The 27,236-nt window shown below is 35.6% G+C and overlaps 1 protein-coding gene across 2 annotated transcripts in view; it reads right to left on the reverse strand.

Annotated features, from left to right (window-relative positions):
* The window catches only part of ANGPT1 (angiopoietin 1), a 154,067-nt gene that overhangs the window by 14,324 nt on the left and 112,507 nt on the right, over nt 1-27,236 (reverse strand). For both annotated transcript variants that reach the window (XM_002199107.7, XM_072924934.1), the window contains exon 7: nt 24,427-24,593. In XM_002199107.7, the coding sequence (XP_002199143.6) occupies nt 24,427-24,593 (167 nt within the window). The remainder of the gene's footprint in view (nt 1-24,426; nt 24,594-27,236) is intronic.

A 27,236-nucleotide genomic window follows, 5' to 3' on the forward strand; every position in this document is an offset into this window, starting at 1 on the left:
TAGTAGTAGCAGTAGTTAAACCACTGGGATTTTTCTAGGATGAGGAGAGTCTGTCCCAAGACTGAGATTTAAATAAAGCCCAGTTCTCCTACAGAACTTTGTAGCTGAATTCTGCTTATGAGAGCAAGGGCACCATATGATAGCTTTCCTTAATCAAATGCATGGCTGCTGGTTTTTGTTTGTTAAGTTTTGGGGGTTTGTTTTGTTTTGTTTTGCATGCATCTCTGGATATTAGGTCCAAACAAAGCCAATCAGATTAAATTTGTCACAAAAACTCATTACAGAAAAGCCTTGTCAGGATATCTGATGAGGTTACGCAAAATGTGAAAGCATAGAACCAAAATTTAGCAACCTACAGAGTTTCACACTTGTACACTGATGTGAACTTCACCTAATTTTCAATTAGTTTTTTCCTACGTGTCCTTTGTTCAACTCTAAAGATGGAGACAGTAGATGATAAGCATGAATATTTAAAAATAAAAAGTTTAGTAAAAAAGGATTTGTCAGGTTTATCCTTTTAAAGTAGTTACACTGCCTACCTTAATTTGATTTTAATTTTGAATGTTACATTGCTGAGGCTGATGAGTAAATGCCTTTGGACTCAATCTTTAGAGCAGATTTTGTATATATATATAGATAACTACACACACATAAACATACAAAACATTTTGGATTAAATACAAATATCATGCACAGTTAAATACCTTCTGATAGCACAAAAATAGATAAGGCCAAGTGCAAGCCTCAAAAAAACTGTGAAAATCCTTTGTAATTTAACAAGAAGCAACCCAGGAACAGGAATTCAGGAAGGTCGTTCCATTATGCTATTGCCCAATCATGGTGGAAATTAGCCTGTAATGACCATGTTAATCTATCAAAGGATGTTTATCTTAGACAAGATTAATCTAAGATCTGTCTTTGCACATGTCCATTTCTTTGTTTAATACAAATGAAAGGCTGGAATCGATCCCATCTTCATCCATTGGATTTTTGCCTTGTTTTTTGGGCTGTGCCTAATATTTTGCAGAACAAAGTAAACTTCCCTGAGGTTGTGCTGATAGAAAAATTATTTTATCACATGATATCTATGATCAGAGTTTAAACAGCCGTTCATCCTCATTACATCAGCCACACCGAAGCTCACAGAAGTCTCATAAAGTTAGAATAAAAAGCAAATGCTGTTTACTTAAATAAGAAAGAGAAGGTTAGCCAGATATTTTAATTAGAAATCAGCACTATAAAACCCACTTATTCCAATTAAAAAAAAAATACAATCTGAGAAAACATAAAACATAAAGAAAAAATTTTATTTGTTACTTATTACTTGAAAAAAAAAAATTTACAATGTTTTCCCCAAAGGGTGAGGGCATTAGGATGATTTACAATCTCTTTACCTTCCCTGATATTTTACAAACATTCCACTCATCAAAGATTTAGATCTTGTCAGTTATGTTTGACTATTCCTCAACACAATTTGTCTAGTAAGTCTCCGGTGACTCTAAAAGAATAAAGCTTAACTTGGCTCTGAACTCTAATGTGCTTACCATACTGCAGGCATGTGCAGATGAACCACAGTTGAAACAGTAATTCTGTTTCTTTGGGCTTTTCTCCCTGAATTGGCATTGCCCAGCAATGCCAACTGAAAAGTTGGCACTACTTTACCCCAAAATCAGATCTCAATCAAAATCCAGAACTGGTCCTGAAACAATCAGGAGCTTCAGTTCAAGCCATGGAGGTGCAAACTAGTCTGGCTTGAGACTGCAAGTCTGCAGAGCAGCAAAGCAACTTGCAAACCCGTTAGCTCCCAGGAGCAATAAACATCTTACTACTTAGACCTAGCTAGTTATTCAATATTCTCAGATTCAGATTTGTAGGACTGAACCTTTAAAACAAACTTCAAATATCTACGAGGACACAATTTCCCTCCCTTATAGAAAATGGCAGTTCAGGGTAGAGTTCCTCTTGGTTGTTCTTGGAGATAAAGGAAAGGAAGTTAAGAATAAAAAGCTACTCATTACTGGTTAAAAGTCAAAGAACGTTATTAAGAGTACATCTCCAGTCTTTCCACTTGCTCACAGCCAGAAAATTCTGATCAAGGAAAGAAGGAGGAATGCTGCTCAATAGGCAGGAAAAGCAAATTCACACTCATATAAGCAAGAACAAATGTATTTTATCTGCATACAATGAAATTGAAAAAGCAACAAATAAGCAATAACAATTAAATAATTAGTAAATAGGAATGAGAGAAATACTGAATTTTCATATTAAATTTTGAGGAATTCTGATGATTTTTTTAAATGAAATTTTGAATTTACTACAAGGAAAAGAGCAGCCCTCATTTAGAAACTAGCAACTTTCATAGTTGATGTATGTAAGAAGAAACAACAAATTTTTAAAAATATTGCAACTGTTACATCTTATCTACCATGGATGTTAGGAGCATTCTGCATTTTTTCTGGTGATATTATAGCAAAGGCAGCTTGCGATCTAATTTCTCAGATAGTGAAGGAGAATTCTTAAGGAAGTTTTGCTTTTCATTATTCTTACTGTATGATGCAACTTGACTATCTGCAGTCCCTTGAAACAAAAGTAAGGTATATTGTGTGCAAATAGTAGATCTAAAAATATTACATAAACAACTGGAGGGCAGCTTGAAAAGACATTTTAAATTTACATCAGAAATTTTTGCTTTTACAGTGATTAGATGATCTCACATTCTTTCAAATATATATAGCTTAACTATCTTCATACCATGTTTAAAAACTTTAACAGATAAACTTCAGATGATTTCCAATAAATAACAAATAAATATTAAAATTGTATAGTTCTGCAACATACAGCTGTGAAAATTGCAACATAAAGAATGATATATAAAAAATTCTGAAAAATAAAATGAAATTATAAATCCATGTGAAAAAAGTTGTGTGCTAAATATCACTAAAAGTGTCGGAACTAATTGTCATGCAGTGCTTTACATATCAAGCATCTAACCTCAAACTTTGTATTTATTTAACTATTTTTACTAGAATGAGTGAGAGTTCAGTAGAACTCCCAGAATTTATTATTAGCTAGTTTTCTCTAATTTTTTTTCCATTAGAGTTGCTAGAGATCACTCAGTCCTTTACTTCTTGCAGTCTCTCAATGAAACAGATAAGAAGTCATATCCATTTTTTTGGTGAGAAATACTTTGTAAAGAAACAAACAAGATAATAGCTTACTGCAAACATGAACAACCGTCATTAAGAGGTGTAGAGAACCATCTCAACCACCTCAGTGTGCATCTCTTGAATATGCTGAGTTAAGAGCAAATTTCATCATTGCCACAAATGATGCTAAAAATCTTAGCAGAGATCTCCTTGAGCGGAATTCATAAACATGAATAATGGCCTAATATTCTTAACAGCTAAATATAGAGAAGCAAGAGTCTTGAAGTCGAATTTAAAAGATTCAGCAGATAAATGGAGAGGACACATCAAAGCTTGCCTTTGGGAAATCCTTTAGAGGGATGCCTCCAAATTCCCACCTCAGTTTTGTCTCTGCAGCCTAAAATGTCCTTTCTCCAGCCTGCTCATTCCACATGGCAGGAGGCAATCCCAGATTCTGATCCATTCTCAAAGGAGGGGTTGTGAATTTTGATGGAAATGGTCATGGGAAAAAAAATAGTTGCATGGGGATCAGAATCCTGCACCCAGAGTTCCCTTTTCTGAGCTCTCTCTTTGCTGGGTTTTTATTTTTTCCTAACTTTGACAGGAACAGAGGGCACTTACATCTCAGTCCTTCTAACCTGCTGGTCACCACTTAGGTATATTCTGCATGTTAGGCATGTGAAAGACATCTTTGTTTTTAAAACCCACGTGATTGACATTACTTTGCCCTCTAGTTTAGAAATGTTTGAGGTTAAGGAAGGATTTAACTTGCATCTTCCATCTGGTTCACAGCTGCATCTAAATTTTAGATAGCTTAAGTTTCTGAAACTAAACCCACTTGTAAAGATGCTGAAGTTGGGAGAGTTTCATGAAATGCTGTGTTAGTAAAACAATTCCATTCATAATGTAATTTAGGTGATTATGTCCCTTTGTGAACCAAAGGCCACTGGACTGCAACCACTTAGGGGACCCAGTATGAGATTATACTTAGGATACTCTTAAGTCTAGACATTGATTGTAATAATAATAAGTAAGAAATAAAAGAAAACAAAACCAGAGAGCAGCTTCACTTTAGGTACAGATTTTGGGGTTATTTTCCATCAAAAAAGTTTTAATTTATTATTTGTTAATTAAAATTTGTTAATTAAACCCCCTTTTTTACCAATTAATAAGACATCACATCTACATTTAATATTGTTAATTAGAATTCTTGCCAATGCGCCTTTTCCTGAACATATTGCAAAATCTCACCAAGCCTCCCAATGGTAACAGTTGTCCATTAATATCAAAATCACCTCTGTAATAAGGACATCTTATGAATATTCAATGATAACATGTTATGAACAAGATAAAAAGAAAATCTAAATAATCACTCTAGAGAAATACTGCTGTCACTGGGGTTGAAAGTCAAATGTCTGCCAAAAGCTGGCTAAACATGGAACAAAATATAATGTGGGAACTATCTGGGAATCCTAACCCTGTTATTTTACCTATACACCCTAACTTTTTCATAATTTAATATTCCCACTAAACGATAAAGGGAAATATCCCTTGTGCCTGCTAGTTTTTAAAATCAGTGGAAAGATCATCTCCTGGCTGGAAATTATGAATGGCATGAGCCACCTGTGGTGATGAGGGCGATCCCTGGGAGTTTGAACTCTGTCAGACTGTAGAGTAAAAGGCATCTTAGCCAGTGCCCTTGCCCAGATTACAGATTGATTGCCTGGGCACCCATTTGGATCATTTTACTTCTTTTGGAAATAAAACTTCTTCTTAAACACAACCTTTATTTTTTCTTTGAAAGGGAGAGGAGGAAATATTTTGATGCATATTCTCCTTATAAAAACAAACTAAATTATATTGACACACAATTTTTTATCATGAATCAAGATGAACTAGCTAGCAAGAATGCAACACAGGATGAGGTAAATAATTATTAGAAGTAAACTAAAAGCTACCCCAAAAGAAAGGAAAATACTTTAGAGAAATTGAAGAAACAAATAAGAAAGAAGATGACAAAAACATCACTACTCACGAAATTTTGAGCTCTTGCTAACTCATTTAATCGAGTTGCAAGAAAAATTCACTACCTTGATCTCTTCCTGTCTTTGAATAACTGATGTAAAAGTACCAAAGAGAAGCAGAAAGGGAATATCACAGTTGGTGTCTGATTGGAGAAAACCAGAAATATCAACCATAATACCTAATACGAAATTTTTCCCGCTCTTATCTTTAGTACAAAGTTGAGAAATAGTGTACTTGGTAAATTAATGGACTTTTTATTTTACTTTATTATATTCCTAATGGAGCTTGTAACTGCAAATAGTAGGCAGGATGGCTCTGCAAAATGTTGAAAACTTGAATAATGCAGTAAGTAACTCTGACAACTTGAACAGATTTTTAATTTGGCTCTTAATATTTGTGCTGCCTGCACATAAAAATAATTTCCTTCTACATTTCCTTTAGAAAAGTGTAAGACAAAATAAGCTCTGTATTTCTCCTCGGTTGCTCTGAAGCAATGACTCCCTGCAGTAATTATTGCTTGACATCACTGCAGCTCCTTGCCCATTCTCCTGTTGAGACAAGTGAAATGTATCAGCCAATAAAATACTAATTCAATATATCCAAAGTAAGAATATATATCTGCCAATTTTAAAGATAAAATGTGAATATAAAATACAGCTATAAATGAATATGATCAGTTTTCCTTTGGAATTGTTTCAGTCTAAGGGACAACAAATGCTTTATAGCATTCCCTGGAATTGCACACTGTTAACTGAAAAACTTGTTTTCTCTCTAATAGCCCATGGGAGGTTTAGCCTGTGTTTGAACTTCAGCCCTGACAGGTCAAAGGAGAAAAATATGTTTATTTTGGACAATGAAGAAGCAAACAACCCAGCTGTGAGTAAGAAACACATCTACACATTACAGAAAATATAAATAGTCTAGTAAGCCTGGATGTAGTACTGATTGTGAGTTTTTATATAAAATGAACAAATTTGCTTTTTCTATTTTAAATTTGATGAATAGATTAATAATTGAGAAAGTCACTGTACCTATTGAGTAAAACTATACCGGGTAGGGATGATTAAAAGACATCAGAATCATTTTTTCTAATGCACAGCACATGGCCTGTCATACTGCTGTGTGCAGACAAGTGGTGCTTTGTCACGGTTTGCAACAAGTGTTTAAAAATATGTTTATTCTGGACAGCAAATAGGCAAACATATGCTTCCATTACTTTAAATACATGCTACAGAAGCCACAAAAAGTCCCTGGCAGTGTGAGCTGCTAGGTTTGCAGCTGATGTCAGTAGCACAGTGGTGATGGAGAGGAAACATACGGTAACGCTGGGTTTTACTGCTAACAGAAACAGAAACATATTTAAGGCTGCTATCACAATGATATGTTGAACAGAAATAATTCCCTCTAGTCTCATCTCTCACCAAACACAGCACAGAAGAGATACATTAATCTGCTACTACCATTTTCTGTTAAAACTATTTTTCAACACAATACTTATTAAAACAAAATCACCCACCAATGTTTTTTTTTTTTCTCATGGAAATCTGTAATTATTAGATTAGTTATCAGATTTATTAAATTTTTTATTAAATGAAAGTTAAATTCTTGCTACAGAAAAAAAATTTCACTCTCACCACTTATATAAATGCTAAGATTTCCTTTTGCTGCAAAAACTATTGCTTTTGTCCTGATTCACAGCTCTATAAAACAAACATTAATTTATAGAATATAGGGGCTGAATTAATTTCAAGTTTGAAATAACTAGAGATGATCGATGTTCTAAATGGACATATAAACACTGAACTATGCTAAATGATAATGCAAATTATTTTTATATCATTGAAGATTGATGAACGTCTTAAAAAATAAAATACAAAATTGGAAGTTATCTGAACTTTTTCCCGGCACAGGGACAAAGCCAATGTTAGAGAAATTTGCATAATTCAAAATGTGACCTAAAATAAAAAATTCTTTTTCTCTCTACTCAAACATACTTCCTGGGTTTGACTGAAGCCAACAGCAGAAATGCCAAAACTGTTTCTTAAGGGATTTTTTCAGTACAGAAATACAGGGACTCTATACAGAAAGCAATATTTTAAAAGTTTTTAAGGTTTATATAAGTAATCAGACCTTCTGATGCTTATCTTTACTGAATTGCTGAAACTTGTGGTGTTTGTATATCTTTATTTAAGGATCTGTTTTACAGACATTGAAGTTAGTGGAAAAGTTCAGTGAACATTTGTTGGAAATTTGACTTATCTTCAAATTGATTAATCATGTTTGAAAATCCAGTAAAAGAGACCCACACAACTACAGTAAAATTTAAACTTAGTACTTCTTCCAAAATATCTTGGAAGTTCCAAAAGACTCATAAATATAGTTTGTTGAAATCCATGCAGATATATTGTAATAGTGGATTTCATAAATCTATGTTTTAGTTGTCTTGACTGTGACATTAATTATATACTGTCATACACATAGGTTATACATTATCCTAATTAACTTCTTTAGATAAAATGGAAATAGAAAACTTCATGTGTCAGCATGCTGTTCATGCTTACTTTTACCCTGATGGCTACTGTAGAGATACTGGGTTTTTCTTACCACGCAGTGTCATTGAGAAATGTCATTTACAGGACACAGTAAAATATTTACCACACAATTCACTTAATTGAAAGTCATTAGTCATAAGTAACTACAAAAGTTACTAATATCATAGATAGACATGTTAAAAATTTATATTAATCTTACTGAGATAAGTTGGTGTTTGGAAACTAATGTGTCCAAAGAGTATATAGTCAATGTAGGTTGGGGGAGGGGTGCTAGTGTTTTGATTTGGGTTTCTTGTAGGGTTTTTGGTTGCTTATTTTTTTCTTTATAAAGAGTGTGCTGGAATTATGTCTGAAATTATCTATAGTTATGGTCTAAGAAGGTTAAGTACCCTAAGTCCATCTTTTCTGATCAATTATATTAATTAAAACTTTGCTATTTTGTTTTTTGCAATTAGAAGAAGAAATCTATGAAGATGATATTTAAATGTGTAATTTCTATTTACAAAAATACAAAAAAATATATACATATATACATGCCTAGTTCTTGATATTCCATAGTTTTTATATTTCCTTTATTTTTTAAAAAAACCAAAACTATATTAATAATTTTCTTGATGGATGTGGTCTTTTATTTTACCTGGATACTGGATCCTTGCTCTTTTCTTAATTGTTATGGTCCAATTAAATACTTATACAGCTCAGCAGGGAACTTCAGTCTACCTGCAACAAGCTGCTACCCCAAAGATTCAGAGTACATTGCAGGGAAGAAATTGAAGTGTTAGTTTAATTGATATTGGCCCCTCCTTAATATTAGACTATTTCCCTAAAGTTCCACGTATTATTATATTATCTCAGGTCACAAACCATGCAGTGAAAAATTTGAGCCTTAAGCACCCTGTCCTGTAGGAGAAACAGATCAAGACCTGTACCTAGTGCCAAAAAATATTTTTTTATGAGAACAAGTGGTAAGAATCAGGTAAGTGAGGAGCAGAAAGAAAAAAAAAAAGAGTAAACCTAAGGACTGGCACTTAAATGATGTCTTTAGATTCCAAATATTTTGCATAAACCAAAATGAGGCAGTGTCCTTGAAAAAACTGCTCCAAAAATGTCAGAGGTTTAAGCATCTCCTGTGACAAGTCAGCTGTTGTGATTCACTTTACGGAAATATTTACCCCTCTATGCAGTGAAAATAGGACGCTGTCATTCTGTTCAAGAATCATGCCCCCTTCACACAGGCTTGTATTGCTTGAAGTTGTGTGTAGAATTCAAGCTGGTGGCTAAAACAGCAGTGAGAAGCACAGTAGCTAACAGAATTCCTGACTGAAATATGACTAATGAACTTACTTTTTAAATCAAACTGGATGTTGAATAAGATGCAACACGCAATCACCACTAAGAAATTATTTAAATACCAAATCGGACAAAACATCTAAATGGAATAACATTTTTTCCTCATCTTTCCACTGGCACAACAGTTAGTTGAAACTGTGAAAGGTTTTTTTTCAAATATAATAGAATGATAGAAAAATTTATGCTGGAAAAGACCCTTAGGATCATCAAGTTCAATCATTAATCCAGCACTGTTAAGCCCACACTAAACCATATTGCTAAGCACCACATTTCCACAAGTTATAATATCTCCAGGGATGCTGACTCAACCACCTCCCTGGGCAGACTGTTCTAATGCTTGGCAATTCTTTCTGAGAAAATTTTTTTCCTAATATCCAATCTAAAAGTCCTCTTATGTAGCTTGGGGCTGTTTCTTCTTGTCACTTGTTACGTGGGAGAAGAGGCTGACCCCCATGTGGCTACAACCTCTTCAGAGATAGTTGTAGAGAGTGATAAGGTCTCCCCAAGACTCCTTTTCTCCATACTAAGGTCCCTCAGCTTCTCCCTATGAGTCTTGTGCTCCAGGCACTTCCCCAGCTCTGTTGCCTTCACCAGGACATGCTTTAGAAATCTTTAGGCTGTTTGTTGCGTGGGTTTTTTTTCCCTTGTGAAGAGCTTGGATATAAGGAAATGAATAATTATTGATAAAACCGGAAATATTTTGCAATTAATTTTTCATCCATTTTTTTATTATTTATTCTCTATTCTGTGCTAGCAGTGAAATCTTCTTTTATAATTGTGCTCCTTTCAGCATTTGCAGATTCTGTTTTATAAATTTTTCCAGTTGTTAATGACCTAATAACCCTATCAAATCTTACTACAGCATTGGTTTAATGTAGATGGAATGGAATGAGTTTGCAGCTGCCAACAGACTACAATGTAAAGAAATAACTTAATGAATAACACATTAAAATAAATATTTTGGGTTCTGCATGAGATTTTCAAGATTTATGCTGGGATTCATGTCAAGAAATGTGCTCTTCCCACTTCATGAATCCCAGAGGAAAATGCAAGGATGTTTTGGGGAATATTATTTTCAAAGCAAAAAGTTAATCAGAATTTTCTCTTACCTGTGTTTGAACTTGTTCAGCCCTGATGGATAAGCCATTTCACAGTTTATGAATTTCCTCTAACCAGATTAAAGGGCTTTATCTGGCGGCTATGTACTCAGACTCATGACATCAGTAAACAGCAAGAGATATTGAAGAATCACTTTGTGGAGGTGACAGGAAAAGCAATAAAGCAATAATTTCCAAGTATGGAAACAATATAAGGTAGTATTAATGACAACATAACTGTCATGATCTCTTTCTGACCCTTATATTTTAAAAAGTTTTTGTGGTTTTATGTCATCTTAAAGAGTGTGCAATCATAATGAAGAAAGAGTGATTTATCCTTCAGTGAGAGCTCTGGTGGTCCTGCTTCAACAAAGTACTGACTATGTGATAAATAAAAAGCTACTTGAGTACATTGCAGAATGAGTAAAAATAAACCTGTGCAAAAAAAAAAAAAAAAAAAAAATTAAAAATGGAGGAGGGGAAGGAGAAGAAGAAAAAAAAAGGTGGGAAAGGGAAGCCAAGGCTTGTCTTATTCATATAGTATCATTCGCACTAGCATTGTTCATTTTTTGATGAAAGATTTATTAAATTGGAAAAAGGATGTAGAATAAAAGTACTTATGTACACAAGCACATCCCACCTTCAGTATGAATAGTGTGCAACAGGTCTGGCTTGATCCCTTCACTCATTAGTGCCTGTATTGCTACACTTATCCTCTGGCTTCCATCTCCATTATCACACTAAGGTTACGTTTTCAGTATAAGGGCAAGTATCTAGTAAAAGGCAACACATTTTATAAGTGACTGATGCATAGAGAGTTTCTGTGAAATGTTTATAGCTATTTGAAAAATAAATATTGGCTTCACTGTTTCCTTGGTTTTCTTAATGCAAAATTAAGTTTAAAAAATGCCAAAATGAGTTATGTGGCACTAAGACCTTGGTAGAAAAATATAAACAGACTATTAAAACATATTTCAACTCCCTTGGCGTCATTTGTGGCCAACAAACAGTCATCTGTGAGTGAAAGGTTAACTGACTGTCACCCATTTATGGTCCAAGTCCTTTCCTGGTGCCACACTGACCAGGCTAACAGTGCTCAGCATGCTTTACATGCCTTTTTCACCCTAAAAACCCAGGTCATGACCTAATAAGAGCTGTGATCCACAATAATTACTCCTTTGGTTCAAATGGCATTGAGGTAGGTGCAAAGAGGTTTTACTTCACTGCAACTGAATTATAATTCTAAATAAAAGAAAAAAAAAAACCATGAACAATGCACATGCACTTGCGTCAAGCATGTTGAACTGTTCCAGCACCGATTTAAAGTCAAAAATAATTCAGCCTCTGGGCTCTGATGAAACAGAAGACTGGTGACCAAACTCTGTATGGTACCAGGCATTTTTCTTTGTTTTCTTTCTTTTTCTAATTAAGCTTTCATTGCTATTGAGTACCCCTTGCAGATCTTTGCAGACCGACCAAAGAATGAAAACTTCACTGTATTGGATACCACAATAAGTTCATGCTCTGACATTCCAAGTAGTTGTCTGTTGGTTGGTTTATGTAAATTAGCAGCTCTTAAGACATGGTGTATATCTCTGCTTTGTGGTCTAACTCATCCGCTGCATTGCTGCTGTGGACCAATTAATGATATCACTTTTTATTACCCTTACCTTAGAGATAGAGACAGCTTAATCAAGTACTCATTTGATAGGAGAAAAATCCCAAAACTCAAACCCAAGAGGACAAGAAACCTAAAGACTGGTGCAACAAATGACTGCTGAAAAATCTGGGATGATCCCTTTGCCAGATTCTCTTCAGGCCCTACAGGTACACTTTACTTTTTGACTCATGAAAGATGGAAACTCCAAAAAATACCATACCACTTTGCTGGCATTTGCTGAAAATATAGTGAATCAGTGCAGAAAGTGTTCTCAGGATAAAGCTCTAGAAACCTTGCCAGTAGAGCTGTTAATGATAAAAAAGGATGGGGAAAAACCACTGGCATTGGTTGGCTGGGAAGCTGGTAATAGATTTCAAAGACTTTAACCATGTACATTCTAGATTAAATAGGGGTCACTCAGACTTTTTGCTTGTGTTTTTCAAGCAGATGAAAGCTTGCTCTGTCAGTTCTCTGGGCAGACATGAGCTCATTCTGCCCACACTCTATCCTGGCTGGAAGCTGAACTGTCACAGTAAGCGCAACACGGAGCCTACTCACAGGAGGGTGTTTTAGCTTGGGCTCAAAGCCACAGGGACAGGTCTACAAGGCTTTGCTTAGATCAGGGAGTGGGCAGAGAGTCAGGGGGCACACAGAGACACAGAGCCTGCATTCTCTGAGGGGACCACCAGTTCCCATTCTTTGCTTCTGCTTCGTGGAGATCTCAGTTTGAATGCTTGGCTCATGGTGAAAATTTCAGAAAACTTTGCAAGCAGCTTTTTTTTTTTTTTAAATCTGTATAAATTCACCCTAATCTTGTAACCACTTTGTGGTCAACCTCACTTTGATGGAGACCTTGGTCATCCACAGGAAGAATATAAGTTTTCTCATTGAAATCAGAGACACATCTCATTTTTTGTACACAGATTTCTACTGGCATTTGGAAGTGTCTTTTTTTTTCGTTTTGATCAAAGTTATGGGGAGAATGATGTCTAGGTTAAATATTTTGAGCTGGACCTGAATCTGATCCTGAAAATGTACTGCACTTTACACTCGCAAAGATAATAGTGAAGAGAATTATGCAACCAGGGAATTTTCATTAAAGAAACTTTCCCAATACAGAAAAATTTTCCAATTGTGAATTTTACTGTGAGATTTTTTCCTCATTCTGAATTTTACTTTTGCATTTGTTTTTCTAGTTGCACACTTAAGATAGATGCATTACGCTGCAATTCTAAATTTTCTGCATATTCTTTTCTGCATAGATTTTCTGACTAACAAACAGTAATGAAACTCTAAATTTTCACACTGTGATGCTGTATCTATCGGTAACATTTGACATGTTCTTACATTACACTTTGTACACAAATTTTCCCTACGCTAATCTATATTCTGAAAATTATTATAGGTTGGAGAGGGTTTTAACACTCACATTATACAAGAATTTAGTGGATTCAAACAGTGAAAAATTTCAAGAGCGTACAACTTTTAATTAAGAAAATTATTGTAACAATAAAAATTAATTATTATATTATTCAATTTTTATAGAAATTGAAGAATATATCACATCACTTAAGTCCTTGTGAGGGATAGTCTGAATTTACAAACCACATGACCTTGGAGATGTCTGAATATTTTACAAAAAACAGTTTTGACATTAAAAAAATCCTCATGGGTGGCAAATATCCAGAAGCGTCTCAGCTACACAAGATCCTTTTATTCAAGAATTGTTTCATGTCAAAGCCCAGTGGAGATGAAGAAACAATGTTACTGACTTTTATATCAAAATCTACACCAACAAAACCAGTACTTTTTTTGCTGTTGGTAGATTCTTTTATGCAAGAAGTTTAAAGAAATGTAGCTCTTTTTGGTGTCATTACTGGTAGAAGTGAGAGCTCTTACCTTGAGGACAGTGAAGTCTATTCAGCACAGGATTTGATAAATTTTGTTAAAACACTTGCTTGAAAATATTTCATAATGTAAATGTAGAGGTGGCATAAAGCAAGAGTAAAAGGCTTAAAAGAGAGTAACACAGTGCAAGAAGACTGACAATGTAGATCGTGAAGATAATAAAAACAAAAGGAAAGTGTCTATCCTTGTTAGCTGGGACAGACCTTGTAGAATCTCCACTGAACTACAATATATAAAAAGGAGATCACTACTGAGTTTCCATTGATAATTTTCTGCCAATACTTACATTCATTAAAGAGTTTTCTTAGACCTCAGACTTGTGTACCTCCACAGTAGCCCTCAGCAAGGATTTCATAACACTGTCCTGTCTAGAGTTACATTATTCTCACATAAACATACTTTTTTTAAAAAAAAATTATTCACTGGGTAGTAAGTGGTTGAGCCATTAATCACTGTTACTCTCAACTTTTCATGTAAAAATTTACTGACCTGAATGACTACTACCCACCACACAGGAGAAAGGTTTTTATGGACTCAGCAAGACAAAGGTTTAAAACCACAAAACTTCCCTCAGCATGCCATAACCAGCAACATGTGTCCTGCTGCAAATAAATTACTTATGACTCGCTGAGCCTCAAAGGGAGTACAAATGCGTGTAGCAGAATAGTATATACTGCTTCATAACATAATTACATAATTTAATAAAAACCTATTGAATTCAAAATAAGGCACGGAGCAGGGAGCATAATCTTAGAAATCCCTCTTGCACTTCATTGACAAGTGACCTGGTACCTATTCATTCACTGGCAGGGAACTCATCCCTGCACAGTGTCAGGGATCCATCGAGGAGCCTGTTCCCTGGCAGCATGGATTGCTGCTTTCTCTTGGGAAGCAACAGCTATGGTCTGGACACCCTCTGGCAAATGAATGCATTAACCCAAGGCCTTTCATTTCTTTCCTGAGTAAGACAAGACATTGTCTCCTACCTTCAGGCTGTGGGCTGTGAACTGTCAGGGGATATAAATGGATGCCTTGCTATTTTCAGAATTTCCTAATGGTTAATTCTAGGCAGCTCTGTGCTCTGCATGTTGCCTGATTTGGCTTCTGTGTAAGCAGCTTATCTCTCCCCAGGCATGCACAGAGAATCTAGTGTCTCAGATAGGGTCCTGCAGTCTGTTTCTAGGGCTCAACAGCTTTAATGTTAGCACCAAAAAAATCTTTATCTCACCTACCTGTAGGAAAACGTGAATAATCACTTAAATTCATTAAACCTAGGATGATGTGTAAGACAAAAAATTGTTACAAAATATTCTTTTTTCTTTGCCTCAAGTTTGAATTGATGTTTATTTTATTGTAGATAAGCTTTATGGGAAAATAAGATACTTTTGTTCTTGCTCATATATTTTCCATTTCTTAAAAAAGTTTAGGAGGCTGGAGGAGGAGATAATGTCATGCCCACTATGTTCCATAGTGATAGCTGTGGTGGAACATATTGGAAAACAAGATCCTCTTTCAGTTAAGTGGATAAAAAGTCCTAAAATGCCAAAGGAAAAAAAATATTTTAGAATCATAAGAGCAAAATCAAACTTAATTACTGAAAGTCTTATACTAATATTCTATATAAAACTACTGGAAGATGTGTTCTGCAGGCACATGAAACTGAATATATGGAGAATTATCCAGTACTGATGAAGGAAATATATCCATTTGGAGAAGGGAATTGAAAATTAAGCTGTTAAGGGAAAAGGATAGAGAAAATCAAGACTGAAGACATCATCAATTTAGAGACAGCTTGGAAGATCTAATAATGAAAATAGATAACAGATATGTACCTATTATTGATGAATAATGGAAGGCTATTGTTACATCAAATTCTGAATGTGACTTACACTGGAGGCTTTGGCTTACTCCTTGGAAACAAAGCTGCTGTACCACCAACAGTATATATCTAATAAAACTTGCATACCAGTGCTTTTGTAAAATCCTAGGAAAATAATTTTCTTTTGTTTATTGAACACCAATGTTGATTTCCCTCCATGTCCTAGATACTGGTTCATTAGGGAGCTCTAGCATTAATTTTGATCAAAATAAAACATTTTTAAATGGATAGTGTCTGATAAATTGTATAATTTCTGAGCTGCCTTTGCATATATTAAAAATCCTTTCAAGTATTTAGCAAATAATAAAATAATAGAATCATAGAACAGTCTGGGTTGGAAGGAACTTTGAAGGTCATCTGGTCAAATCTTCCACTCCAGTGAGCAGGAACATCTTCAATTAAATCAGGTTGCTCAGAGCTCTGTCCCACCTCCCCTGGAATTTTTCCAGATGGCATCTACCACTAATTTGAGAAACCTGTTCCAGTATTTCACCATATTGCAAAATATTTCTTCCTTATGCCTAGTCAAAATATATCCTCTTTCAGTTTAAAAACATTATCCTTTGTCTTATGGCAACAGGCCCTATAAAAACAGTGTCCCAACCTTTCTTATGAACCCCTTCTAAGTACTGAACAACATCTTTAAGGTTTCCCCAGAGCCTTCTCTTCTCCAGGCTGAATAACTCCAACTCTCTCAGTCTTTCTTCACAAGAGAGAAGTTTCAGTGATATTTTTCATGGCCCACCTCTGGACCTGCTCCAACAGGTCCATGTCTTGTGCTCTGAGGGATCCAGAGATTAATGAAGTATACCAGATGAGGTCTCAGCAGAGCAGAAGAGCAGAATCTCCTCCCTTGCCCCACTGGCCACGCTGCTCTAGATGCAGCCCAAGACACGTTTTTTGCTTTCTTGGCTGTGAGTGCACATTGCTGGCCATGTCCAGCTTCTCACCCACCAGAATCCCCAAGGCCTTGTCTTGTGGGCTGCTCCAGATCTGTTCATCCCCCAGCTCGTGTTGATACTGGGTGTTGCCCTGATCCAGGCCCAGCACCTTGCTTCCAGATCAGGATCTTTACTTGCCTGCAATGACTTTTCAAATACCACAGAGTAGCTAGTCAACTCCACCAGCCCATTCCCTCAGGACTCTGGGATGCATCTTGTCAGGTCCCACAGACCTATGTATGTTCAGGTTCTTCAGATGGTCACAAAACTGATCTTCTCTTACAGTGGGAAGGAATTTATTTCCTCAGCCCTCATTTTGTGGTACATCGGCCCAAGAGTCGTGGGAACAGATATTGCCGGTGAAGACCGAGGTCAAAAAAATTTGTTGAGTACCTCAGCCTTCTTTTCATCTGTTGTTACCAGTTTTGTCAGTCTCATGGAGGAGTCTATACTTTATTTTACTTTCTTTCTCTTGTTGATTCATCTGTAGAAACCCTTCTTATGATTCGTTGCATCCCTTGCCAAGTTCAGCTCCAGCTGCATCTTCATTTTCCTGATTTCATCCCTATATAACCATGCAGTGTACCTACACTTTTTCCAGTATACCTAGCTGTGCTTCCACCGCCTGTACATTTCCTGCATGCCCTTTAGTTTGACCAGTAGGTCTCAACTTAGTCATGGTGCTCTCTTGCCTTTTTTTACTGATCTCTTGCACCTGTGGATTGTTAGATCTTGAATTTTATGGGAAGTGTCCTGAAAGATCTATCAGTCCCTGAGAGCACATTCCCAGGGGCTCCTATTAATTAATCCTTTGACTAGAAGTTTCTTTCCTAAAATTCACAGTCAAACTTTACTCTTTGCCTGACCCATATCAGGACTGAAAACTCCACCAATGCATGAACAAACTGGCCTAGTGGGAAGTGTCCCTGTCTTTGACAGGGGGTTGGAACTAGGTGATCTTTAAGTTTTCTTTCAACCCAAACCATTCTGATTCTGAGATTCTATGGCGACTGAAGTACAGGTTGCTCCCAATATTGAGGTCAGTGATTATCTAGTTCAGTATTGTTGGTGACAATCAGATCCAGTATTCCATCCTCTTTGGTAGGGCTGCTTATTACCTGGCTTAAGAAGTTATCCTCCATGCACTTCAGGAGCCTCCTGGATTATCTACAGCTTGCTATGATAAGTTTTCAGGAGATGTTGGAGTGACTGAAGTCCCTCAGCAGGACAACAGCCTGTAAGTGCAACGTATTCCACAGCTAGAGCAAGAAGGCTTTGTCATTTCTTTGATCAAGCAGCCTGGAGCAGACACCAACAGCCAGGCTCCCTTTGTTGCCTCAGTCTCCAGTTCTTAACTGTAAACTTCCAACCTGTTTGTGGCTGTTCCTCAGAAAAAAACTCTTTGCAGTGTATCCATTTATTGATGTAGATGGCAATGCCTCCACCCCTCCTCCCTTGCCTGTCCCTTCTGAACTGCCTGATAGCCACACTCTAGTCAGGGGATTCATCCCACCAGGTTTCAGTTTTGGCAAGTAGGTCCTGGTTTTCGAGTGGCACAGTGGCTTCCAGCTCCTGTTTGTTGCCCATGCTGTGTGCACTGGGCTGTCAGCTATGCCACCTTCTTAATGTGACGTACGCTGTTGAGGAATAACCCTTGATTCCTTTGAGCTATGTCAGTGGTGTTTCTCTCCTGGCTTCTGTTACCTCAGGAGCCCCAGCTCATCTTATGAAGACTTCAGCTGCACTGCAGTGTAGCCAGGATGTCTCAATGCATTCTCATTAGATTCCATAACAGAAAAGAAGGAAACCTCTGTTCCTGCTCCACAGTAGTCACAGCTATTGTATACTGAACTATAAATGACTTTAATGAAGCTAGAAGTGGGAAATGATTAGCTGTGGATGGATAGTGTATATTGGGATTTATGTGGATTAAGATAATTTTTTTAATTAATAAATTCCGTGAGCATATTTACATCAGCTTTCAGCCAGATAAATTGTTATATTTAATTTCTGCTTACATTTGGAGATACCACATGAACTGCCAGTGGATTTTAGTCACTGATATGATATAGCAACACTGGCATGTTTCCAGAAAGACCTCTGGTTAATGGGCATTGGATTGAATCCTTGCACTTCCAGTATTTAGGCTTCATAGAATATTATTGGACTGACAGTAAAGTTAAATAAAACCAAATTATTTAAGCCAGATATTTATCTATATATACATAAATATGTTAAATATTTTTATCCATATTATTGATTTTAAACCACTGTTTGGTAAAAATATTTTCAAATCAGAACTTATACATATCACAGATATCATTCTGTCTGTTAATAATAGGCTTTTACATGGATATTCCCTCTGAAGTAGACTTGCAAACTGAATTTCAGCTTCCAAAGAAAAGTGCTTTTTGCATTTTTGCAACATGACTATTTTTTAAATCATTCTGTAATTTTCAAATTTGGCAATAAAAGTACTGGGCATGGAACTGGGTCCCAAGGGGTTATGTGTTTATTTTTTCACTTTTCTACAGATTTCATATATATCTTCCACTGTACTTTTCCTTCCCCATTTGAGAAAAAACTGAATAGATCCTTTAGAGAAAGTTTTACTGTGATACAAATCATGCAGAAGAAGCTAAGTAGATAGCTCAAAAAATTTGAAAGTCAGACTGATCCCCTATTTTACCTAAAAAACTCAAGTGATACAAGAAAACTTTACTTATACAGTTGTATCACTGAAAAGAATCACACCAATATTTAAAAATGGGATTTTGTCCACCAAGGATGTGAGAATGGTCTATTTGTGTCCAGTTTCTGAAACAGAAATACTGTATGGAATATGTTTCTTAGTTAAAGACACATAAAACTATCTGTCCCCATAAAATTTGTACTCTCAAATAATACTTATTTTACTATCTATTACAGAACTTTCAGCAGTAAAATTTAAAAGACTGTATAGATAAATATATTTTTCTCTATTTTACAGAAAGATAAGTGAGGATTTTTGCAAGAAATTCCATCATTAGTTCAGCAATGGCGATGATATAAATAGTCTCAACCTTAAAAAAAAGTCTAAGATGAACATTATATCAAGGCTTCTGGCAGCAGACTACCTACCTGATTTGTCTATGAAAACAGAGAGAAATAATACTATTGCTGTAACTAAATAAACAAACTTTTAATCAAACAAGAGCTAAAAGTCCAACATTCTACTCAGTGAATTGAAAACTCTCTGCTACCAGGTCCCATAAAGTCTTGGCTTACTTTCAACAACTGATCTTGTTTCCTAAAGCAAAGCCTGGAAAGACACAGGATATTGGAAACTTGGAAACTCATCTAGATTCACAGGGCTTGGAAGATCATGTCAGCAGTTTGAAGTGATTTGAATAACTTTAATAACTACCTCTCCTGTTTTCAACAAATTTCATCAACTTGTTCCTCTGAGGACCCACACACCTGACTCTTCCCTACATGACTATCATTGCCTTGTCAAAAAGTCTCTGGTGTTCCTAATGGATCTATGCTCTCTTTCACTTTCTCATGAGATTTTGTAATCACTTTCTCATGCTCATTCCAATATAATGTCTCTTCTTCATTTGAGCTACCACTTAAGGTCATCCACCACCCTAAGTCCAAACTGACTCAGGGAAGTTAGGATGTTCTCTGTCCATCATCAGTTTTCACCTATGCCTACATCAATCCCAAAGCCTTGCTCACCCAAGTAGTGCTGTCTGATGATTTAATCATATTTCTCCATGGATAGGACCAAAGTTAGTGAATCATTGCAGCAATAGCAAACTTTTCTCATTAAAAGAATGATTAAATGCCAGAGTGTATTGTCAGAGGGAGACGAGTATCTATTAAATTTCTCTAACAGTTCAGAAGTAAAAATAGCTCAGACAACTAAAAAGTGTATTTCCCCCATTCTTCACCCCTTGCTTTGCTTGGAAGTGCTTCTCCTGTATCATGAGTAGAAAAAAACAGATGTATCTGCAGGCTGACATTATAACTGTTCAAAATTCAGCATCAATATATCTGTTTTCATAAACTCATATGTAGGATTATGAATTGTGGTGCCTGAAATCCCAACACATGGTTACTTTTCCTGTTCAGTTTTGGAGGATCTGAGGACATGGGTCAGAGCAGCAGTGTATCATAGCTGTACATCTCCAAAGAACATCAAACAAATGTCAAGTGGGCTAGGCAGAGTATACACAGGAAAAGAGTAGAGGTCGTGTGTCTTTTAGGATTCTCTTTCAACTCGTGTTTTTATAGTTCTATAAATAATTCCTAATTACATTAAGAAACACTGCACTAAATGGGAGATCTGCAAGATCTGGCTCTTCTTACTGCATGGAGATTTTGCTTGCCACAGTCTAATTTGCAAAGAGTCTGACAGAGATATTTTCATCATATATACAGATAGTCTCTGTGTAATCATCTTGTGTAGATAAGAAACCTAAGGATGTTCTAAAATATGTAAATCACTTAGACACTCTAATAAAATATTTCACATGTGGTGCAACATTTGATTTTCTGTTTCAGTTATCATTTATCATTATACATTTACTGATTCAGTAACCACCTTCTCATCTCAACCTTTTTCCCACTCATCATCTGGGATAAATAGATTTTATTCTGATTTCCCAGAAAACCTCTTGGAGCTGTCTCATTTTGAAAGAGAAACAAGTATATTTGAACTTACATGTGTTCAGCATTACTCTCTTGAATAATAGATTCTTCAGACTAATAAAAAATAGTAAAGAGAATACAAAAAGCCCAGAGAAAAAACAGAACCCTTCTGAAATCACCAACTGGGAGTTATTCAGACTGAATTGAACTTTGCGTAATGTTGAGGCTGGATTTTGGAAAAGCAAGATGAAAATTATTTTTGATATTTTGTCAAGCAGATTTTATAACTTCATGGTCTCTCCTCTCCCTCTCCTCTCCCTCTCCTCTTTTTATTTTCCTTTTTTTCTTTTTCTTTTTCTCCTTTTTAACTGTATTTGAGCATAAGACCTTGGACCCTTTTTTTCCAAGTCTTCCAAATATACAAGGTACTGCCATAGCAAAATTAAAGTTGCTCCACTTCTTGAGATTTTCATTTCAGTGCACTTTTTCAATGTCAGATTTTCTTGATCCACTTCCCAGACCAGCTTAGAAAATTGTCTCTTTACTGCTTACTATTACTTAGTGAACTTAGGTTATTTTAAATTAATGTGAATGTAAGCAGTGTACAATTACATATTTTTGTTAACAGAAACAACATTTAATGTGGGTCATTATAAGAAACAAGCTTCCAAAATAAGACAGCATCTGTTTTGTTTGGCAAAATTATTTCAAATAACAGTAAGTAAAGTTTTGAAAAGGTGTGCTGTTCTGTGTTTGAGGCATTGAAAGCAAACATGGCAAATGCCTGAAAGTTGGAAAGGAAAGGTACTGGGAGCAGGAATTTGGGAATTGTGGTTTTCAGCTTCAGAGGAATCATTTAAATCCTTAATGTCAGCTCCTCAGATAAAGGGAAAACAGCATTCTCTGAAGGGTGGCCAGATGTTTAGTACTCAATAATTAAGTTTTTATTCAGCCAGCCTTCTGGAATTGCTGCTATCACAGATAGTGTGGCTGGCAAGCAAAATAAAGAGTTTTTATGTCATAGAATGCATTCCTGTAAAAATTTATAAAGTAGCCCAACATAATTTTGCTTTGAAAAATATCTGTTGGGCATATATTGGTCTGGACTAGGCACTAGTGCATTTGTCAAGCATGAAAAACAGTTTAGACTTGCATGTGGCTTACATGTCATTATTTCCAGAACTGTCACCATGTTACTCAGCTATTTTCTTTAAATATTCAAATATACCTGAGTAAAAATAATAGAAGAATTTACTTTAAACCCAAAGGGCCAAAAGAAAAGTATGAATGAAACTGATTTCCCATTTCCTCAACAGAAGAGCTTCAGTTGCACCATAAGGAGATCATAGAATGTGAGCAGATCTCATTCTGGCCTTCATTTACACTATGGAATAGGACAGGAGCCAAAAGTGAGGTCAACAGCCTCCTCCTTTGATTTTTGTGGAAAAGTGGCTTGGACATGGTAGCAGACTTTATGCCTGTTAGTCAACATTATACCCTTTGAGGCCTCTATGCCCCCTCTGATTTAATTTCTACAGGTTTGAATTAAATTTCTTTTGTTTTTCTTGGTCAGCAAGAAGAATTTTCGTGGATCCTTTTTTACAATTTTTTACATGTTCAGAAAATATTATTTATATTGCAAAAGATCTACCTTTTTATAATGAAAGTGGGTTCCCTTCCCTTCCAAAACATAAGACATTCTCTTGCTGTTTTGCTGTGAATGAACACAGAGATGTCCTAAAAAATAAAACCTCTATAAACATGAGCTTTAACACGTAAAACTTTCAACAGCCTTCCAACTCCTCAACAATATAGGTTGTCCTTAGTTCAGAATAAATACAAGCAAAAAAGACCCTGTTTTTGTTAGCAAATTTAGTCATTTTAATTCATCCCCTGAGTAATACTCCTTTCCACTGATTCATCATAAATTTTTGAGCTATGTATAACTGCCCTTCAACATTTTTCTTCATTTGACAGGGATCTGTCTCATCTTTTCCTTTTGAACTACTACTACTAATGTTTAAGATCCCACTTTCACACTGCTATTTTTCTGTTTTGTATAAATCTTTCTAGCCTCTCTTTTGAAAAATTTCCTTTACTTATATTTATTCTTTGCCTAAAACTACCTCGGAATAGGTGCTTCACCTTTCCTGATTTGGGAAAATGGCTTTCCATGGGCAGTGCCAGGCACAGCAGTGCTGGAGGCAGTAGGGGATAGGCTGTCCTTTGTGTGCAGGGGGACAATCCTCGCTTTCTGCAGGAGCTAAACTCGCACTGATTGCATCTAAAGGTGTCCTGCTCCTGTACACCATTCCCTGCTGTGCCCCAGAGGGCAGGGGCACTGCTCCGTGTCCCACCTGGGCACAGCCCTGTCAGCACAAAGAGCAAACTGCTCTCACCTCCATTTCACTGGGGACCCAGGGGGAGCGAGGCAGTCAGCATTTTTGAGAATCATATTACTTGAATTTGAAGATCTGAATACCAGCCTAGTTTCACATGCCTTGAATGTTTGAGTTTACAATGTATCTGTTTCTCTTCTGAGTCTTATGCTAATTAGATGTGCTGTAATAAATAATTGGATAATTTATGGGTTTCATTTTCTTTTTCTAGCATTGTACTCTCTGCTCAGATAAAGCAATGATTAAATAATAGTATAAATGATGACAGATTATCCATATTTCTTGTGTCTTCAAGTTGTTAATTTTTTTTTTAATAAGCTTTTATCTTAGAACAAAGTATGGGAGAAAAATATTATTAAGAAAATTCTTGTGTTTAATTTCCTCAATATCAGATCTAGCATTCTGGTTTTCCCCTTCATTTACATTAAAATTTTAGTTTGGAAATATCAGATGGTTTAACAGCATTTTTGGTCTTTTTTTTCCCATGTCCATTGTTTCAGTCTTCTGATTCTGAGGTAGATATCTTCCAGGTTTTAATGAAGAACACAAATCTTTTTTCTATTCAATCAATTTTGAGTTCTCAATATAAAAGTTATGCAATTTTTAGCAGTTCTACCAGATAATACAATTTATAGATCCCTTGTTCTCAGATATGTTAGGTTTAACTCTATCCTTCCGTCACTGAGAAATCTGATTTCTGTTTTATTTTTATGATCTTTATCCACTTTTGATGAAAATCAGCATCATATTATTGTCCTTTCTCATATTTGACAAGTGAACAATGAACAATATTTAGCACTCAGCAGAGTTAAAAGAATTTCAATAGATTCTTACCTGTAATTCTGTTTTTCATTTCCTATGTGAAATCTGTCATATTGTGAATAAGCTCGGTTTCCTTCCCAGTCCATTAATTCAATTCTTAGAGAATATTGCCTCTGACTTGTTATTGCAAAGATAAATTCATTTCCCAGCCAATGTTCACCTGATGGGCTACCAAAACCCTAGAAAAAATTGGCAAAATAACTAGATGTAATTATTGTAATTGGTAGAGCCTATATACAATAATAAAAACATCATTATATTTTACCTACACATTCTAATTACTGGTCAGAGCTTTCTTAGCTCCACTTTGACTGTCTCTAAAATGATTCTACTAATATATATGATGTAGGAATGTCATGCAGTTCAGCTGGTGTTTGCAAGGGCAGCTGAGGTTATCAGCTGAAAATCATTTTACAGGTCCATGATATTAATAGCATGATGCTGTATTTGCACGTGGTTTGGTGAGAATACTTGACATAACAATAATCTACAAGTCATTTAATTAATTATGGTGTTAAACCTTGTTATCTAGTCCTTCTCCTAGTCACCTTCCTCTCCTCACATTTCATATGGTCAGATGATCTTATTTTGGTTAAGCAAACAATATAATTTTCAAACATGGAAAAATAATAATGAAAGAAAAAGTTTAAATAATTTTCAAAACCAGTCCCTAGACATATGTTTTTATGCATCTTATAGGTTTTAAAGTTATTTAAATTGTAGTGAATATTTTACTACATAAAATGTAAGGTTTTATTCAATGTCATTACCTTATTTACTATATATTAGAATAACTGTTCTTTTTAAACTATTAGTTCATACCTGAGAACTCTTCAGTCGAATTTACATTTTTCTTTTTTTTTTTTCTTTAAACAGTAAAAATTATTTTCAACTATAGTATTTACTTGTGAAGAACTACTCCAACATGACTGTGCTTATTCATATTTCTTAAGATGGGAAAAATGGGAACCAGAAATTTCCCGATTTGCTTACAGTGGCATACTAGGGGTGTTTTAGAAGATCCTGTGAAAATTTCCTAGTCAAATTAAATGAAAGATTGGCTTATTTCCAGAAAGCACATATTTTTTAAAGGGCTTAAAATCAAGAGACTTCCTTGGGACTAAAGGTTAGATAATGAGAAATATGTCTGTGAGACACATTGGCAAGACATTGATCTTCTCTATATAATATTTCAGTCACTCCTAACATGAGATGAAAACATTGAAAGCAGAGCTCTCTCTCTTTTTTCTTTATTGTATTGCTGTGGCTCCAGCCCTGATTAGTTGTGTCTCTGGAGGATGAAATCCTGCCTCCCCAGAGGCCATGTGGTAGCACAGGTAATACTCACTCAGGCAAAGTATAGGTATATTAGCTGCAAACTTTTAAAGAAAATTAATTTTAAAAATTTAGAAGCTTAAAAGTTTGGCCCAAAAAATAAAAATAGAGGAATTATTTTTGTTGTTCCTAGAGAGAATTACCACTGAAAGTACTTTACTCAGGACACATTTTTGTTCACACCACCCCACCTGAGCATATATTTGGTGACTCACTGATAGTAGAGGCTGAGAGGACATGCCATTTTTGGGTATGCTGAACTGATTACACTAATTTATATTTGGAATTAGCATGTCTGCCTTTTGGTTCAGAGACCAAGAGATACCCGTGGACTAAGTGTTTCATCTGCAAGAGCTGAAATTCAGTAGTCTGTGGCAAGTCTCTAAGAAGTCTCAGACTGAAATGTGGGAGCATACTATTAGTTGGCTTTTCCTTTCCTGCATGTTATTTCATTATATCATCTTTCTACAGTACATTATTTCCTATAGAAGTCTCTGTAAATACTGTTTGTAGGTAATACTGGTGATACCCTGCTTTGAGCTCATCTGTCTTGCAGTGTGAGGTGCTGCTTCTCAAGTTTTCCCATTATGATGCTTTCTGTTACTTTTCACTTGCTGCTTTGATGGCATTCACATTCATATTTGGCTTCATACATTGCTCATAAAACACAAAAATACTTGTTCCTCGCTATATGAGCCCTGTTACAGCTGGAACACCATTCTGTAGTTATCACTGTTTTCTGGCTGTGCCTTTGATTCTTATCATCTTCTTGCCTTGTCTTTCTACCCTTGACTGTCCCACCTGGTGTCTCCTGTCCTAGTAGCCTTGGCAGTGTCATACCAGAGCAGTTAGTGATTTGTCTCACTGTCACTCATCTCAGAGTAAGGCAAAATATGCTCTGCATTGACTATTTACCAGGAGGTTTGTCTCCCTAAAATCCAGAAAGAAGTGGAGAATAGTTGTTCCGATATCAGTTAAATTATGTTTTCTTGGAGTTTACATGGTTTCTTATTCACAAAAGTACTAATATTATTATTAATATTATCTGTCTATCTTTAAGTGAAGGTTATCAGAAAATATCTTCCTCCGGATGATTATCAGGAAATTCTTTCTCCCTTTTTCCCAGTGCAGGAAAGCTGAGGGGACTCTCTTTTAAATTGTTGTCTATTGAATTATATTTATCTTATCTCATTTAGATTATAGCCTATTCAGGATGGAATATATGTAGTGTTTTAACATTATATGATCCCTTATGTGTTTTATAGAAGCTCCAGACACTATATATAATTTTTCTGAAGTAATGATTTTTATCCCTCAAATTTTCAGCTCCTTTTCCCTTTTTATATGTATTATTGCACAAAGATGAAAAATCTATCACAAAGTGCTTTTCTCTCTTGACCAGAGGAAATGCAGCTACAACAACAGGGAACAAAAGAAATATAAAAAGAAATATTAAAAATTATCTGGAAATTCATCACACTGTTCAT

This window comes from Taeniopygia guttata, chromosome 2 (assembly GCF_048771995.1).
Source record: "Taeniopygia guttata chromosome 2, bTaeGut7.mat, whole genome shotgun sequence".
Taxonomy (NCBI): domain Eukaryota; kingdom Metazoa; phylum Chordata; class Aves; order Passeriformes; family Estrildidae; genus Taeniopygia; species Taeniopygia guttata.